At 42.5% G+C, this 15,154-nt stretch overlaps 1 protein-coding gene across 2 annotated transcripts; it reads right to left on the bottom strand.

The window, feature by feature from the left end:
- Positions 1–916: 916 nt before the first annotated feature.
- On the bottom strand, positions 917–14,776 carry gpt (glutamic--pyruvic transaminase). 2 transcript variants are annotated; one of them, XM_071910849.2, is made up of 12 exons: positions 14,659–14,776; positions 13,960–14,146; positions 8,507–8,596; positions 8,204–8,312; positions 7,855–7,988; positions 6,996–7,239; positions 6,546–6,625; positions 6,288–6,424; positions 5,672–5,846; positions 5,090–5,245; positions 1,755–1,867; positions 917–1,512 (listed from the first exon to the last, which is right to left on the bottom strand). In XM_071910849.2, the coding sequence occupies exons 2-12, from the start codon at positions 14,095–14,097 to the stop codon at positions 1,422–1,424; spliced, it is 1,467 nt and encodes a 488-aa protein (XP_071766950.1). In that variant the 5' UTR covers positions 14,098–14,146; positions 14,659–14,776; the 3' UTR covers positions 917–1,421. The 2 variants fall into 2 exon arrangements, with proteins under 2 accessions (XP_071766950.1, XP_071766949.2); XM_071910848.2 differs by lacking the exon at positions 14,659–14,776 and having other exon boundaries at positions 13,960–14,280.
- Between the last annotated feature and the right edge of the window lie 378 nt (positions 14,777–15,154).

Consider the following 15,154-nt stretch of genomic DNA (forward strand, 5'->3'; position numbering starts at 1 on the left):
TGATTCCCAAAAGATGTCAGGAGACAAGAGAGAAAACGCAAGCGCACCCAATTAATTTAGGGTGAAGAAGACTGGAACGTGTGAGCACGTCATGCTGCGGGAGTGAATGGTGAGGGGCTCCAGGAAAGACAAAGCACAGTATAATTAGGATTCAGGAGCCCCTTTGTCAAAGATAATTAAAGTTGACAGCCGCTGTGGAGAAGAGAAAAAGAGAGCAGAAAACCTCTTCAAACTACATGCCTCACTTTAATAGACTCCCAACATAGTCTTTCAATCTCTCTCTCTCTCTCTGTCTCACACACACACACACAAACCCTCAGCGCCATTCATCATCCTACCTTGCTTTGAAACTGCATACTGGGCAATAAAGTAGATGACAGATTAATTGAGAGAATAAAAGCAGTTATAGCATCTATCGGTACAATCTTCGGAGGTTGAAGTCAAGCTGAACAACATCATCATCATTAGAGGCGACAGTTTCAACAGGGTACAGACAGCTGGCCATCTCCCGTGTGTGTATGTGTGTGTGTGATTTAATTAGCCTCCTCGCTCTTTATGGGGATTGTCAAACTGGATGTTGTCTTCAGTACTTCACTAATTACCAGAAGTTCAGTGTCTTTCATAGCAGGAGTGTGCCCTTTTGTTGGATCCCCTAAAAACTAGCCTGTGGTCATCTTGCATCCTTCATTTTGGTCTATACAGTTCATTTTCAACTAGTCTCTTGGGTACTTACTTATTTATATACAACAAGCTCAGTGAAAGGATGTGAAATGATGGAGGAACATAGTGCCATAACAGTATTACCAGGAGCTGTTACATCTGAATCTTCCAAAAAAACACAACAACTTTGTAATAAAATCATGACAGGCACAATATAGATTATTATCTTTATTTTGATAATACAAAATCATTGCTGAATGATCATATAAATGGGATTTTCTTTCTTTTTTTTGCATGTTCTCCTTGTCAAGGTTTGTCTGCAGGAATGGAATATCTTAACCAGTTGTACACTTCTCAGAAGTTTTATGCAGCATCAGTTTATTTTCAATTGTACCATTACATTAGCTTGACATACACATAGACAAGCTCTCTCTCATATGCACAAATACATAAGCCTACACTTACACATACGTCCTTCAAAACTGAAATGACACAGACATGAAATGAAATCACATATACTGTACCAAACTGACGTGTCCCTGAATAAGAACGACACGTCTTCCAGTCTCAAGTTTTGTTTGTTTTTTGACACAAATAGTGCCTTGTGTACTGTCCATGTAAGTCCAAATGAGAATCTTGTAGAGGCTAAAGTGCATCATCACAGAGACCACCAGAGCCACTGTAGGGAAGGCACTTATTAGTGACAGGTGAATTGTGATTGGCTGAGTGTGAGCTTTGATTGGAGGAAGAGTTGTGGAAATTTAAGAATACTGCTGGGTGAATTTCTGGTGGAACTCCTTCACTTTATTTAGCAGGATCTTCAGCTTGTCCGTCGGTGGCAAAATGGTCATTCTGGATCGGGAGGGGAAAGGACAAAGAGAATATTAATAATGAACCAAAGTGACACAATCACTTGCAGACGCCTTGGTAAACGGTTACACATTACGGATCGTTGAAATGAGTAATGCAATAACCTGAGAGGGTCTAAAAGGCAAAGTGTGTGTGACGAAAAGTCTGACAATGACATATCATTCCCTTTCCTAAACTTGGCACAGATGTAGTGAAACGTGGTTTTCGCAAAGACTGTTCTGCACCTGAAGTGGTAGGTTCCATCCCTCTGGCCGAAGCCGCTTCCAGGTACCAGGCAGATCCCCGTCTCCTCCAGCATCTTCATGCAGTAGAACATGTCTGGAGCCTGGCCCTTCTCCTGAGAAGGAGAAGAAAAGAAAAGGAGGGAGGTCAGGAATACAGTTCCTACATGGAACAGCAGATCCCATCGCGTATTGGGTGGCGATAAATGAGAGTTAAATAACTACTGCCCCTAGCTCAAGGCCTTTCTTGCCAGATATTCTATATTAAGCACTTACCAGTCTGGATTCAGGGCTGAGCACAGCACCAACTCTCTAGTCGTCAATCACATTGTGTCTGTTTTGGATGACAGGCAAACTTGTGCTGCTCTTTTTTTTGATTTGTCTAAGGCGTTCGACACAGTGGATTCACTGTTCATTGTTGGATTCACTGTTCATTGTTGGATTCACTGTTCATTGATTGCTGTTAAATAGACTTTCACTCGTTGGTTTTGATGCTGCTGCTTGTGCCTGGTTTGAAAAGTATCTGTTGGAAAGATCTGAATGTATAAAGGTGGGACATGTGCAGTTTTTAAGGAAAACTAAAGGGGTTCTACAAAGATCAGTATTAGGCCCCATCCTCTTATATTAATGACATCACTTCTTAGAGAAATACCTGTAAGGTACATCTTTATGCAGATGACACACAATCTGTGGTTGAGAACCTACAGCTTGCCTTCAGTGCTCTCCAGAAGGCTCTGATTGGTCTCAAACTTGTATTAAATAATGTTGAGATTTGTACTATGAATGGTACTCATATTGAGCATGTCCCTCATCAAAATTTGAGCTTCTGGATTGATGATAAATTTGCATTCAAAACCCTTACAGGTAATTTGGTAAAAAGTTGCAGTTGAAACGGGCCTGCTTCCCATGTCTTGTAGAAAGAAGGCGGTGGAGGGATTATTGCTTTCTGTTCTGGATTACAGATGTAATATATAGACATGCAGCTGTCTCCACCCTTAAGCCGCCTGGTCGCTGTCTACCATTTGGCTCTTACATTCATAACTGCGGATAACTATAGCTTCATCATTAGACCTTACACAGAAGAGTGGGTTGGCGTTCCCTTCATGTAAGAAGAAATCAGCACTGGTAGTCTATTTATTAAACCCTTTTCCACAAACAGCCTTTGAGTGGCTAGAGCTCCAGGTACTCGTGTTAGATCAGAGTTAGGAAAGACTTTAAATTAAATAACCCTCATACCTGGAACAAATTATAGTGTATGTTGAAGCTTGATACTCTGATAACAATTGGAGTATTGAGTAGTACTTTGGGTAACTGTAGCGCTGTTGTAATTATGCTACCAACTGCTTCGTAGGAGCATCTTTCATTATTTCCTCCCCACGCCCCTTTTGATCTGTGACTTACAAGTTCACTGGAAAGGATTAATAATTTGCAGAAAATCAAATCCATTGAGTCCCAAATTGGACCAAAGGAAAGCACAAGCAGCTCACTTGAGCTACTCTTTGTATCAGCAAAAGTCACCTCCTCTAATGCCAACATGGGAATGGGTAATCACAACTAAATTTACAGTAATAAAATTTATGGAAGAAAAAAAATCCTGAAATCCAACATCTTTTCATGTCAATTCATTTTTACTTCACTATTAATTCTAGCAAGATTTATCCAGTGTTGGGCTCGTTACTCCAAAAATGTAATTTATTACTCATTACTCGTTACTCTTTTCAAAAGTAATACTATTACTTTACTTATTACTCCCTGCCAACAGTAATTCGTTACACTACTCGTTATATTACTTTTCCGTTACACCCCACAAAATTGGTAATTGCGTCCTTTCTCCTCAAAATTCAGAAGATTTGCATGTGTGTCTCTGTGTGAATGTCAGGGTAATCGCCGGTAAGCGCAGCTACGGCTTCAAACTAGCAGTTTTTTTCTACAGCCTATGAATCCATAAAAGTTACAGGCTAGATGAAAAGCACACCTGGCTCAAACTGATGACGAGACACAATCTTTCTGTTATTTGCACGCCGACGTGCACCTTGTTTTGCGGCAGGTCGTTTTGCGACGATTACGAAAATGAATCAACAAAAGTAAGGTTGTAACAAGTTATTTTTTTGGGGGGTAACTGTAATATTATTACTGAAATTTTATTAGTAATTAGTTACACTACTCGTTACTGGGGAAAGTAATATTATTACTGTAACGCGTTACTAGTAATGCGTTACTGCCCAACACTGGATTTATGGTACTTTTTCATGGCAACAATTGTCCTTTTTTTGCCCTCATCTTCCAGGACTATTAGCACAGGTGCCCTTCAGAGTTGTACACCAATGAAGGCAAAAGCACTCAAACCTGAGCCTACATCACTGGAAGGCTTTGAGGAAGAGACAGGAGAATTTATTCAGAGGTGCAAAGATGACTGAAGGTTGGCGTAAAGAAAACAAAAAGAGATGGTTACAGATTTGAGGTGAAATAAATCTGGTGTCCTCTCCTTCCCCCTGGATCAATAGCCTTTGTAAAGCCTTTTCAAAGCCTTTTTAAAGGGTGTCAACCTTAGAAGGACCCGAGTATTGCGATTGAGTCTGAGAACAAGCTCAAGGTTATGGACTGAGCAACAGCTAAGATCACAAATCCTTTTATATAAACTGGCAATTTTAATGTTGACCACTGTGTTTTGCAACTTTCTGTTTTACAAACAAGCCCTGTCTTTTGGTTCTACGTGTGCTTTTGGAAATAAGCGCACCCAAGACAAGGCAAAACCTCACCGTATGATCAGGTGTCAGTAGGTCAGCTTTACACCGACCTTATCCTGAATAAGGCAAATCCGATTCTCAGTGACTGCTCATCCCCCCAACCTGAATTTCCAACTGAGCAGTCAACCTCGGGACAGAATTGAAACAACGTATTGGAAATCATTTGTTCCCTCAGCAAACAAGATACTGGACGTACAGCACGCCTAATGATTTATGTGGAGCCTGGTTAATAATAATTTAATCCAGCATAAAGTGATGTATGAGATGTAGGTTTCAGGAGTTTTCGCATTGTGTACCATATCTTATGCGGGTGTATTTAATGCAAGCCCTGATTTGGGTATGTATGAGTGTGTGGGTTGCAGATTGTGTGTGTGTGTGTGTGTGTGTGTGTATTGAGGGCATGCACTGATGAATGAGTGGGTGATGTTGTACGTGAGGGTCAGTGCAGATTCTTGTATAATTATATAATTAAATATATTCCACTGAATTCTTTTCATTCTTTACTGCACTTGACCAACATCATTTTCTTGAAGGGATAAAAAACTCAAACTTAAACCGTGAAACATTTATCAGAGCAGATTAAGCACTGACCTTGGCCTCTTTGATGGCCTTTTCAGGGATGGTGATGTGAGGGAAGGAGTACATTGCACCCTGCACAGGATTACAGCTGATGCCAGGCACAGTGTTCAGAATCTGCTCCGTCAGCTTGGCCTTCTCCGCTAAGACACTTAGGGTGGCTGTGCGCTCCTGGGCATGGGACAGAGAATAGAAATAGAAATGGAAGTAGAGGGAGGGAGAGAGGGGGAGAGAGGGAGAGAGAGGGAATGAGAGAGAGAGAGAACAAATGAAATAGTGAACATTGGTAACATTTGCACTGCCTGGGATTTTAGATGCTTGATTGTACTGGACCTGTAAATAGAAGTCACATGAATAACATGCGGTGAACAAACAACCTTATCACATGCACAACAATTTCACACCTACAAAGAGTCGTGCCTTTCAGGAGTTATCATAGGTAAAGAATCTGCTACGCACCACAAGACCTCTACATTTCCCAAAACAATTTGACGTCAAGATGTACAAATATGAAGTCAGTAAAGACTGTGGACAGGACTACTAGAATCATACTGTAGATAATGAGAGTCGTGGGATTAAGAACGTAGGTCTGTGTACCTTGATGAAGTTGTCGTAGGAGGGTTCCCCAGGCTGGGGAGAGTTGACCACCAGGTCCATTAGGGCCTGTCCAGGAACGGGGGGACACAGACGGACCGACACCAGCTTGGTCAGCTGGGCCTTCACCTCAGCGTCCATGTTGATGATCTCCATGTAGCCGCCGCGGAAACCACACCTAGGGAACAGAGAGAACATTATGATGTGACCCAGCAGAAAGGAGGCAGCTTTATGAGACAGAAAGAAAGAGAGACATGATATGAAGTAGGGAACAAATGAATAGCAAAACACAAGCTAAACATCTATTCCAAGCAGTTATGAGTACAGATAAAAAAAAAAACCCTGCAAATACTTTTTGACTTCGAGTTGATTTTAGTCTACTTAAATGTCAAAATTGGTGAGATTTGCCAAACAAAAGAGCCAGAAAATGAAAGGAAATTACTTGAAAGTTGATTTAGCATAATGATCTGACTTGACAACTTACCTGACATTATCTGAACTGACCTGATGTGATAAACCCCATCCATCTGCTACTCCAAGCCAGTTAAAACAAAATGCCACTATTATTTTATCAAGACCTGACATAGATTTATCTCAGAATGAAGGTAAGATGACTTACTCTCCCATGTAACATTTAGAGGTGGAGTGGAAGGATGCCAGTTCCACAGCGTTGGAGTACTCTGGTCCCATCTCAAACAGCACCTTCTTAAAGGAATGGAACTGGCAACCATCAGCATACACATTATCCTGGTAGACCTGGGTGATGGACACAGAATGACAGATACAACAGGGTAAAGAACACAATAAGGTAAAGTAGAAGATGACAGAGACAGAAAAGAGACAAGTTAGTCACAGTCATCTGGCCGGTTTACAGTACCTCATCAGCCATTAGGAAGAGACGCTCCTTTGCGGCAAATCGGATCACATCCTCAATGCACTGTCTGCTCTGAACTTGACCTGTGAAAGAGAAGGAGGTCCATTATCAGGGAAAGGACTGTGTGGTGATTTGACTGGCAGTTATATCATTTGCTGCCATCTAGTGGCTCTCATTGGAGAAGTGCATGGTATCTGTGGTTATAAAACTGACTGACATTAACTGGTCTTTTTGACTCTTACAGTAATCATCAACAGTGCTGGACAAGACGATGTAATATCTCTATTGATATCATGATGTCTGTCCTGAACAACAGCAACAGCAGCAACAATGGCAGCATTACTACTACTAGTCATAATAAGCTGGTTGTGGTTATATTTCAAGATCCCTTTGACAATAAAAATCTCATCGTTTTCCACTGTATGATGACGGAGCGTGTGACGTGAAGTCTACCGGTGGGGTTTCCAGGGTTGATGATGCAGAGGGCTCGGGGGTTGCAGTGGCGCCTGGCCTCCTCCAGGGCGCGCTGCAGCTCGCTGATGTCCAGGCTCCAGCATTTCTGCTCATTAAGGTAGTAGTTGATCTGCACGGCGCCCAGTTCGGCCAGGGCGGCCGAGTACAGCGGGTACTGGGGGATGGAGATCATCACGCCTGTGCGGGTCGCGCCCTCACCACACACCAGCAGCTTCAGCATGGTCTAAGAGCGACGGACAGGGCGGTAAAGGAGAAGGACGTGGGAAATATGAATAGTGACGGGAGAATACAAGTCAGCACAACCATGTCACCTGCATACACTTGATTCCTTTTTACATTTTGATGTAGCTTTGTCTGCAAGTCACTTCATAGCTATTTAATGTACTCCAGTACAGTACATGTGTATGTATGATGTATTATGGTATATGACATGCATATGATGGTATGTAAAGCCCTTTGAGCCTTGACGGTGATAAAGGGCTATATAAATAAACAAGACTAGACTCCAGTCCGACATACTATGAACAATATGCACTTTAACTGTGAGGCTGCTTGCATTTTTTTATATATTTTTAACTCATGATGTTTTTAACTATTTTGCAGTTAAACAGGACGCTACATTAGGGGTGTGCACTTTAAAGTATGCACTTTATCCAGACATGTTATGTACTTGTCATGTACTTTATGGTATGTGCTTTATCTTGATATGTGCATGACACCTGAGGGTTGCTGACAACAAAGCACTGAAACTCTGAAATTATTACTATAAACTATTACTGCACAGTATGCATAATCTAATCGAATCTAAGATGATAAGGACTTATCTGTCCCACTGTACCACGATGCCGTCGCTGGCCCCTGTGGTGAGGTAGATGTTGTCTGGATCACAGGGAACACCGCCATCCCTTCGCTCAATGTAGCCAGCCACATCCTGACGCACACAGTCTATGCCCTGACTGGCACTGTAAGCACCTGAAGGAGGTTCAGATGGAGACAATGGAAAATTACTGTGACAAATAACAAGAATTGAGTAAACTCACAAAAGTTTAACTCCAGAAAGCACCAAGAGAAAGCCTACATAACACAAAAGTTAGGTATAAAGAGACTAAAAGGTGATAATGAGTGATAATAGTTAAATAAAAAGCTTACTGTTACATGCACAACATGCCAACACACTAAATACACACCTATACTGCTCCCTCCACAGGACTGCAAAATGCGGCGTGCTCTACTTTTAGCATCCTCTGGGAATGTGCTGTCATTCAACAGTTCAGGGTAAGAGCAGAGTGCCAAGACCTTGAAAAAAGAGAAGGGGGGTGTGGGGGGACAGGGGATTATGCAAAATCCTGCACACATTCCTCCACAGGACAGAGAAAATCAATTGACACCAACTTATTTACAAGGCAAGAAAACTGTTTTATCAAGAGATTCACAAATCATAAGAGAGCCGCTATATTTAGATGATAGGTCGGGGGAGCTTAGGTGCAGACCTGACGGAAGAAGGTGATTGGCTGCTGGCCCATGGCATGTGCGTCACCAATGTTGGCCTTGATGACCTCAGCAAAGGGCTTCTTGACTCCCTGCAGGACATAAACACAACATATAGAAACGGTGACATGGGCAGACTGGAGACAGGAGGTGCAAATGGAAAAGAGTTTGAAGAACAGACATTTCAAGCACCGTCTTCATTTACCCGTTTAAGATGTGATGCGATTGTCTTTTGTACAATTTAGGGTGAGCGCCTATGAGGAAACCTGACTTGATTTGTTAGAGGAAAGGGGGGAGGGTGAGAGCGGGTCATTGGTGTTATCAAGTGAGCACCTCCCATCTTTTAAAACTAAATTTAATTTGGGTAAATTGGTCCCACAAAACGTCCAAAGGGCTCAAACATCCCAGAAACAACCGCCCACACACCTACACTTACGCTTTAACTTTCACCCAACAACTTCACCCACAATGCCCTGCTGTCTTCAGATGGCTTGCTCAGCAGTTCAGAAACTGAATGTAGTAAACTTTTACCTACATTTTTTAATTTATAGTTACAGATAGTCGTGCAACACAGAATTATCAGGATTTTATTAATTTAAACTGGATTACTGAAAAAGGCCTATATTTTGAAAGTCCTAACATAAGCCTGTTCTGGACTAAAATTTGTCTGAGTAAATAAGAGGAGACTACAGCTTCTCTGCTACCTCAGGAATAAATGAGTGCTTAAATTAAGCCTCCAAATGGGCAGGTTTAACTTCAGATTTAAGTTGCTGCTTAATAGCAGGCAAGGAGAATGCAGAGTGTTCAAAGGTAGCGGCAGTAGCGCATACAATGGGCAAAGTACATTAAAACACATTGCTGATTCACACTTTTCTAGTTTTGGCTATATAATGTATTTCAATTTGTGGATTTCTTTTATATAGTCAGTAATTAGTATGATTTATCTCATTTCAGTTCCACTGAAACAACACAAAATACATATCTTTTAAATTCATTCCAAAGTTGAAAAATGAAACTTTCCACACATCAGATTTTCTAAGTTACAGTACAGACTCCAGAAATAACTAAACCCAGTTTCAGCTATATTCAGGAAAGCCACGTAAATGCACTAGCTCAGCCATTTCAGAAGAAGGCCTAGTTCTGAATGAATCTAAGCAGTGCCAGTGAAACAAGCAGTATCTGGAGCAGCAAGAGTATCTGGATCATCTGTAAATCTCTGTATCTAGGCTTTGATCATACCATTGCATCTGCCACTCATTGTTATCATAGGCAACAAATAAGAGGTAAGGATGCCCGTCAAACTGGACTCTGTGCTATAAGGAGAGCAGACAAGAAGAATGTAGCAAACTTAGAAATGCTTGGTGTCAGCTGTTCTCTCGCTCTTTTGTGCTCCCTTACGGTCCCTAGCAGTGTGTGAGTGTGTTCGCTCACACTCACACTATAGATACAGTACAGGACATTGCTTTACTGGCAGAAATGACTTCAGGACATTTTATGCAAGCGTGCATCTATTCTAAATAAAGAACATCATATAAAATATCGATACAAAACCACTGAGTGAGGTCAATTTTAAGAGTAACGAACAACATATGACTTGCGACCTTATCAACAGACTTGATGCAAAGAGTATGTGTAAATATGGGACCAAAGTTTCAACCTGCGCAAACGGTCTTATCGTACCGATAACCTTAACCTTCTGACACACAAACACAGAGACATACATTACACAGAGGCTTTTAACCTCGCTTAGTGTCAGCTTCCAACTGGAAAAAAGAGGATTTACAAGAGTAAAGCAGCAGTAAACTGAATATGTCAAACGAATGGAGAATGTAATGCTGAGAAAAAAAGGAATTTGGAGAATTTATTGCCGAAAAAGTGTGGTTGCAAGACTACTGCTTTCCAGGCCAATAATATAGAGCTTCTAAAACTACAGAGGACAAACAGCAATGCAGGCATGCATGTGCACACACACACACACACACACACACTGTTAACACCAGATGTTTGGAACAGCGTGACAGTGCGGAGAGGCCGCAAGTGGAGCCTCACAGCGACACCCTGCAGAAATCAAAAGCAGTCTCTCTGTTTGTTCTGGACAGGGAGGAACATTTGTCCAATCCAATCCTGATTTTAGAAAACAGTCTCTGACTCTCTCATTGGTCGCAGAGCGGAGGTGTCTCTCAGGCTGGGCCAATAGCACGCCGCAGAGTGAATCACACCCCTCGGCCAAGGTATCCTCCCATTCATGATGACGGGATCTTTTATTGAAACCGGCCTCTGTCCCTGAGAACCAACTCGAACGCCTGTGCTTTTACAGAATGTCCTCTATCACCGATAAAAACAGTCAAGCAAACAATCATTGTTGAAGTGCCAACACAGAAAACAGGAGCTCTTGTTGTAAACAGTGATCTTGGTGTAAAGCTCAGGCAGCATTTATTATGTACTCGCAGGGCCTTACAATGAAAACACTTCATTAATGAAATAATACCGCTCAAGCTCGTGTATGGTGTTGTGGCTTAAGCTGTTCCCATTATAAAATCCAAATAGCAGAAATATTTCATTGCGTAATATGGCTGTGTGTCATTCTAGTTTCTCTGGTTTCTTGTGGTAAGTCAGGCTCTCATTCATTAGAGTTCTCCAGAAGGTGATGCCAAATACATATTCAGTACAGACCAAAGCATTTGAAAATGCTTTGAGACAGAATACAAACCCTTGGCTTCCCTCCTCCGTGGAAAATATTTTTCTAGGTTTGCATAATGCCTTTCACACAACCAGAATGTGTGGAAAGAATTTGACAAAAACTAGCGTTCTGTTTCTGTCCCCGTAGAGACCCTTTGAGCTTTAGAGAGCATTTCCACAAGGTCCCTATTCATCATCAGCTGCTCATTAGCACAAAACAAAGACCACAATGTAATAACTGTACAGCCTTTATTTGGGGACTTGTTAATTGGTGGAGCATGCTGACTCAAAGTCTGCCTCTGGAATGTCTTATGTCCATTTGCTGTTTGGAAAAGCGCATAACAAATTGGAGATATTAACACATCTTTGGCATCAGGAAAGAGCAAGAACAAGGCAATATTCTGTCACAAAAGGTCTCATTTCTAAAAACAGGGTGTGTAGGAAATAGAAAGACGGCGACTGGGATAAGCAGCGTGCATGTGTGTGTGTGTGCGTCTGCGGGTGTTCATTTCACTGACAAAAACAAGTAAATGAAACCACTGTGACCCGCTTTCCCAAAGTAATCCAACACCATTCAGAATTGAGTTCGAAAAGGGAGGTACTCGTAAAATGAGGAGGGAAGTGGTCTAGAGGAACTTGGACCGGTCTCACGAGAGGCCGCACAACGAAGATGAGACAGCATAATGTAAAAATTACTAAATACTTTTCTCTGATTCTGCGACACGTCAAATTCTCAAATCATACCCACTTGCAGAGAAAAGGACTGTGATGTAGAACATGAAGAAAAACAACTATATAACAAAAATAGTACTATATGACTTGCACTACACACTAAGGCGAACGACTCAGTGCTCGATCCTCTGAAGGCTCTTTGGGGGTCACGGAGTAAACTGGGAAGACTGTAGATGTTTAGGTACAGGACACATTTTTTTGTGGCTGTCCAAAATGGAAATGGCAACACTTCCAGTACTCTAGTTTTTAGTGTTCATGAATATAAAGATAATTTCATCAGCAGTTGCAAGAGATATGGGTTTGGGCTTGGGCTTGTGTTTGACCTAACAGAATCCAACTGCAATTTCTTCTGCTTTTTGAACTTCTAAATGTCCGACAGATAACACCTGATCAAACTCTTGTACAATTGAGGAGAAAATAACACATCCCACATTCCCTGCTGAGAGGGATCGGCTGGATGAGCGAGGGTCTGAACAAACTGAATAGAAAATCTTTGATAGCATCTGTGCAAAAGGTCACCGCTGTCATTACCGTCCCTGCTGGCCCCAAGCCGCTAAATGTACCTTTCACCTGGGCAAGACCCTGTTCACATGCTCATCCCTTCCTGAACAAAGCACTCAAGAGAGGACACTTTTCACACCACACTGCACTCTGTACACCAAAGCGTTGGTTTCCGTGACAACAACAGAAGTAGCGCGAGAGGAAGGGGTCAGATGATACTTTTATAGGGAAATGCACCAATGGTTTTCGTTGATGGTGCCAATTCAGACAAATCAACTTGAATTGCGCAATAAAAGTGCTGCTTACATATAAGTGCTTAAAAATGCTGGACGCAAGATTTGAGAGCATATTATAAACATTCCTCTTGACTGCTGAGTGGACCATTAACTATGAGGATGTGTGCGTTGGGGGAGGAGGAGGAGGGGGGTGGTACAGACTAGACATTGCAGACAGCGTATACTGTTTCAGGTAAAGTGAGGCTAACAGAGTTTGCACATTCACTGCGAGGTCAGGCAGTGAAGCGTCGATGTAAACAGGACAGATAAATATCCACTTGTACATTCAGACTATGGACTTTCACCTCTTTCCTCAGGATCTCGCCATGAGCAGCTGTGATAACAGCAAGGAGAACGGGGAACAGGGGAGGGTGAAAAAAGTTCAAGAAGAAAGAGAAGGACTAAACGACCACAGTTAGAGATTATTATAGAGAGACAGAGGGTAGAATTTGCAGAAAGGGTTCTTCTTCATCGGGGTGTTGATGCATCTTCAAACCAATGATTGTTTAGTAACAGTAAACAGACTTTCAAAACAGGTCTACAATTCATCTGCAACACGCTCAACATATATTACTAACTAACTGATGGACTTTGATAGGAGGGTGTGTAAGCAGACCAGCAAATTTCAACACATGGAGTTTTCTTTTGAAGAATGTTGGTAATGGTAAGCACATGACAAGTAATGGACATCTGCTGATCTACAATTAGAGCTAATTAGATTCATGTTTCGAGAAAAAAAACTTTAACGAATTAATTTAATGAATTGCAAAGTCCAATTAACATTTAGAGCCCCTAGAGAAGGTAGAGAGAGGAAGATTAGTTGAGCTCTATTCTGGCAAGTCCTGAAGGATATTAATATCTCTTTAGCATTGTGAATTGTTCTATTTTAAGTCTTTGGCTTTTAAATAGAAAGACTAACAGTTATAGCTGTCAAACAGATGTCCACTTTATAGGCAGCATGACGTGGCAATGTACTTTATAATGGGAACTGGATTGAGACACAACATATTGAGACCGTTTGGGTGGTCAAACAGCTGCCGAGTGAGATTATACAACTTTTTTTTGTCACTGTCAGACCAGCAGAATGAGTATAAGACAATGGCTGATGTAATGCAAGATAGACAATGAGTGCACTGCAAAACAAAAACTTTACACATGCATGAATGAGAAGTATAGAAGCGAGATGAGATAAGGACACACAGCACGGCCTGTAAAGGCAGAGATAAAGCGGACATAGAGGCAGAGATCTGCCTGCCAGCTGGACAAACCTCTCTCAGCTCCTGCTCGATCTGCACGGCGCGCTGCACGATGGGCCCGCGCACGGCGTATTCCACCTTCTTCACGGTGGGGTTCATGGTGTCGATGGTCAGCACCTTGCCCCGGGACGACACTCCATTCTCGGTCATTTTCTCGTGGGGGAGTCCACGCCGCGTCTCGCTGAGTCCTGAGAAGGCTCTGCCGGGGAAGGAGGAGGAGGAGGAGGACAGAGTAGAAGTGACTGAGCGGACCCTCGGACCACACTCATTTCGCCCCCTGCTTAAAATACGGACGCTCCTACACGGGAACATTTGTATCCGTGCAGCTGACATGTTACACAGTCTGCTTGCAGTTCCTTAAAGTTGGGGGAACTTAAAAACTCTGCGGCGCGCTGAGACCACCACACTGGTTGCAACACCCGAGAGGACTGTCTAAGATCTAAGTTGTGCACGTGCAGCCGCCGCGCTCCGAAAACTAACTTAGGCGCCCACCTGCAAGACCTTTGGACTTTCAGATTGGGCTTCTACCAAATGATAAGACCCCCTGATAGTTTCTCTGTGCCCGGGCTGCAGCCACAGTGACCTAGCCTTTCAGTCTGAAATGTATCCCTCCTGCACACATGGCAACATTATACTGAGCCAGTGCAACCCTCCCCTTTGTGGGCTCTTCATTTCCACCGTCATGCCCTCCCCTCCCGTTACTCTACGCACCGTTAGGTTGTCAATCAGGACCGGTGTTCTCCGGTTACTGAGACGACAGACAGGATCAGAGGGCCAATGCCAGGGAACCGGGGCCGCTTCCAACTTCTGCAGCTCACTGCACTGCCTTCTTTTGTCATGCAGCAGCAGCAGCAGCAGTGTGCTCCGTAGATTTTTTGGGAGGAGACTTTCAGGGCTACTTTGCAAAAAAAAAAAAAAAAAATCCTGCTCCTCCTATTTGGACGTGAGCCCACTTAGCTCCCCAATAGCCTGCAGCAGCAGCTTAGCTCAATGCACTCCATAAAGCACATACGTTATACCATGCACCTGCCTGTGGTACTTAGTATGTTTATAGTGACCTTTTGCTGTGATATTTGTATATTAACCTTCTAAAACATATTATAGGATTACTATAGTCATTTTTCATTGGAGAAATTAAACCCAGCCCCTTATTCTCGGCCTATTTCTATAGTAAACCCGAACCCTTCTGTACAGTGAGTGCCTCCTG

Source organism: Centroberyx gerrardi, chromosome 13, assembly GCF_048128805.1.
Source record: "Centroberyx gerrardi isolate f3 chromosome 13, fCenGer3.hap1.cur.20231027, whole genome shotgun sequence".
Taxonomy (NCBI): Eukaryota; Metazoa; Chordata; class Actinopteri; order Beryciformes; family Berycidae; genus Centroberyx; species Centroberyx gerrardi.

Coding starts and splice junctions, on each gene's coding strand:
- gpt (XM_071910848.2), bottom strand. CDS start 14,280: ATGTCAGCTGCACGGATACAAATGTTCCCGTGTAGGAGCGTCCGTATT. Junction 5,847..6,287: donor TCTAAATGTTACATGGGAGA/GTAAGTCATCTT, acceptor TCTGTTCCCTAG/GTGTGGTTTCCGCGGCGGCT. Junction 1,513..1,754: donor GATGGAACCTACCACTTCAG/GTGCAGAACAGT, acceptor CTCCCGATCCAG/AATGACCATTTTGCCACCGA.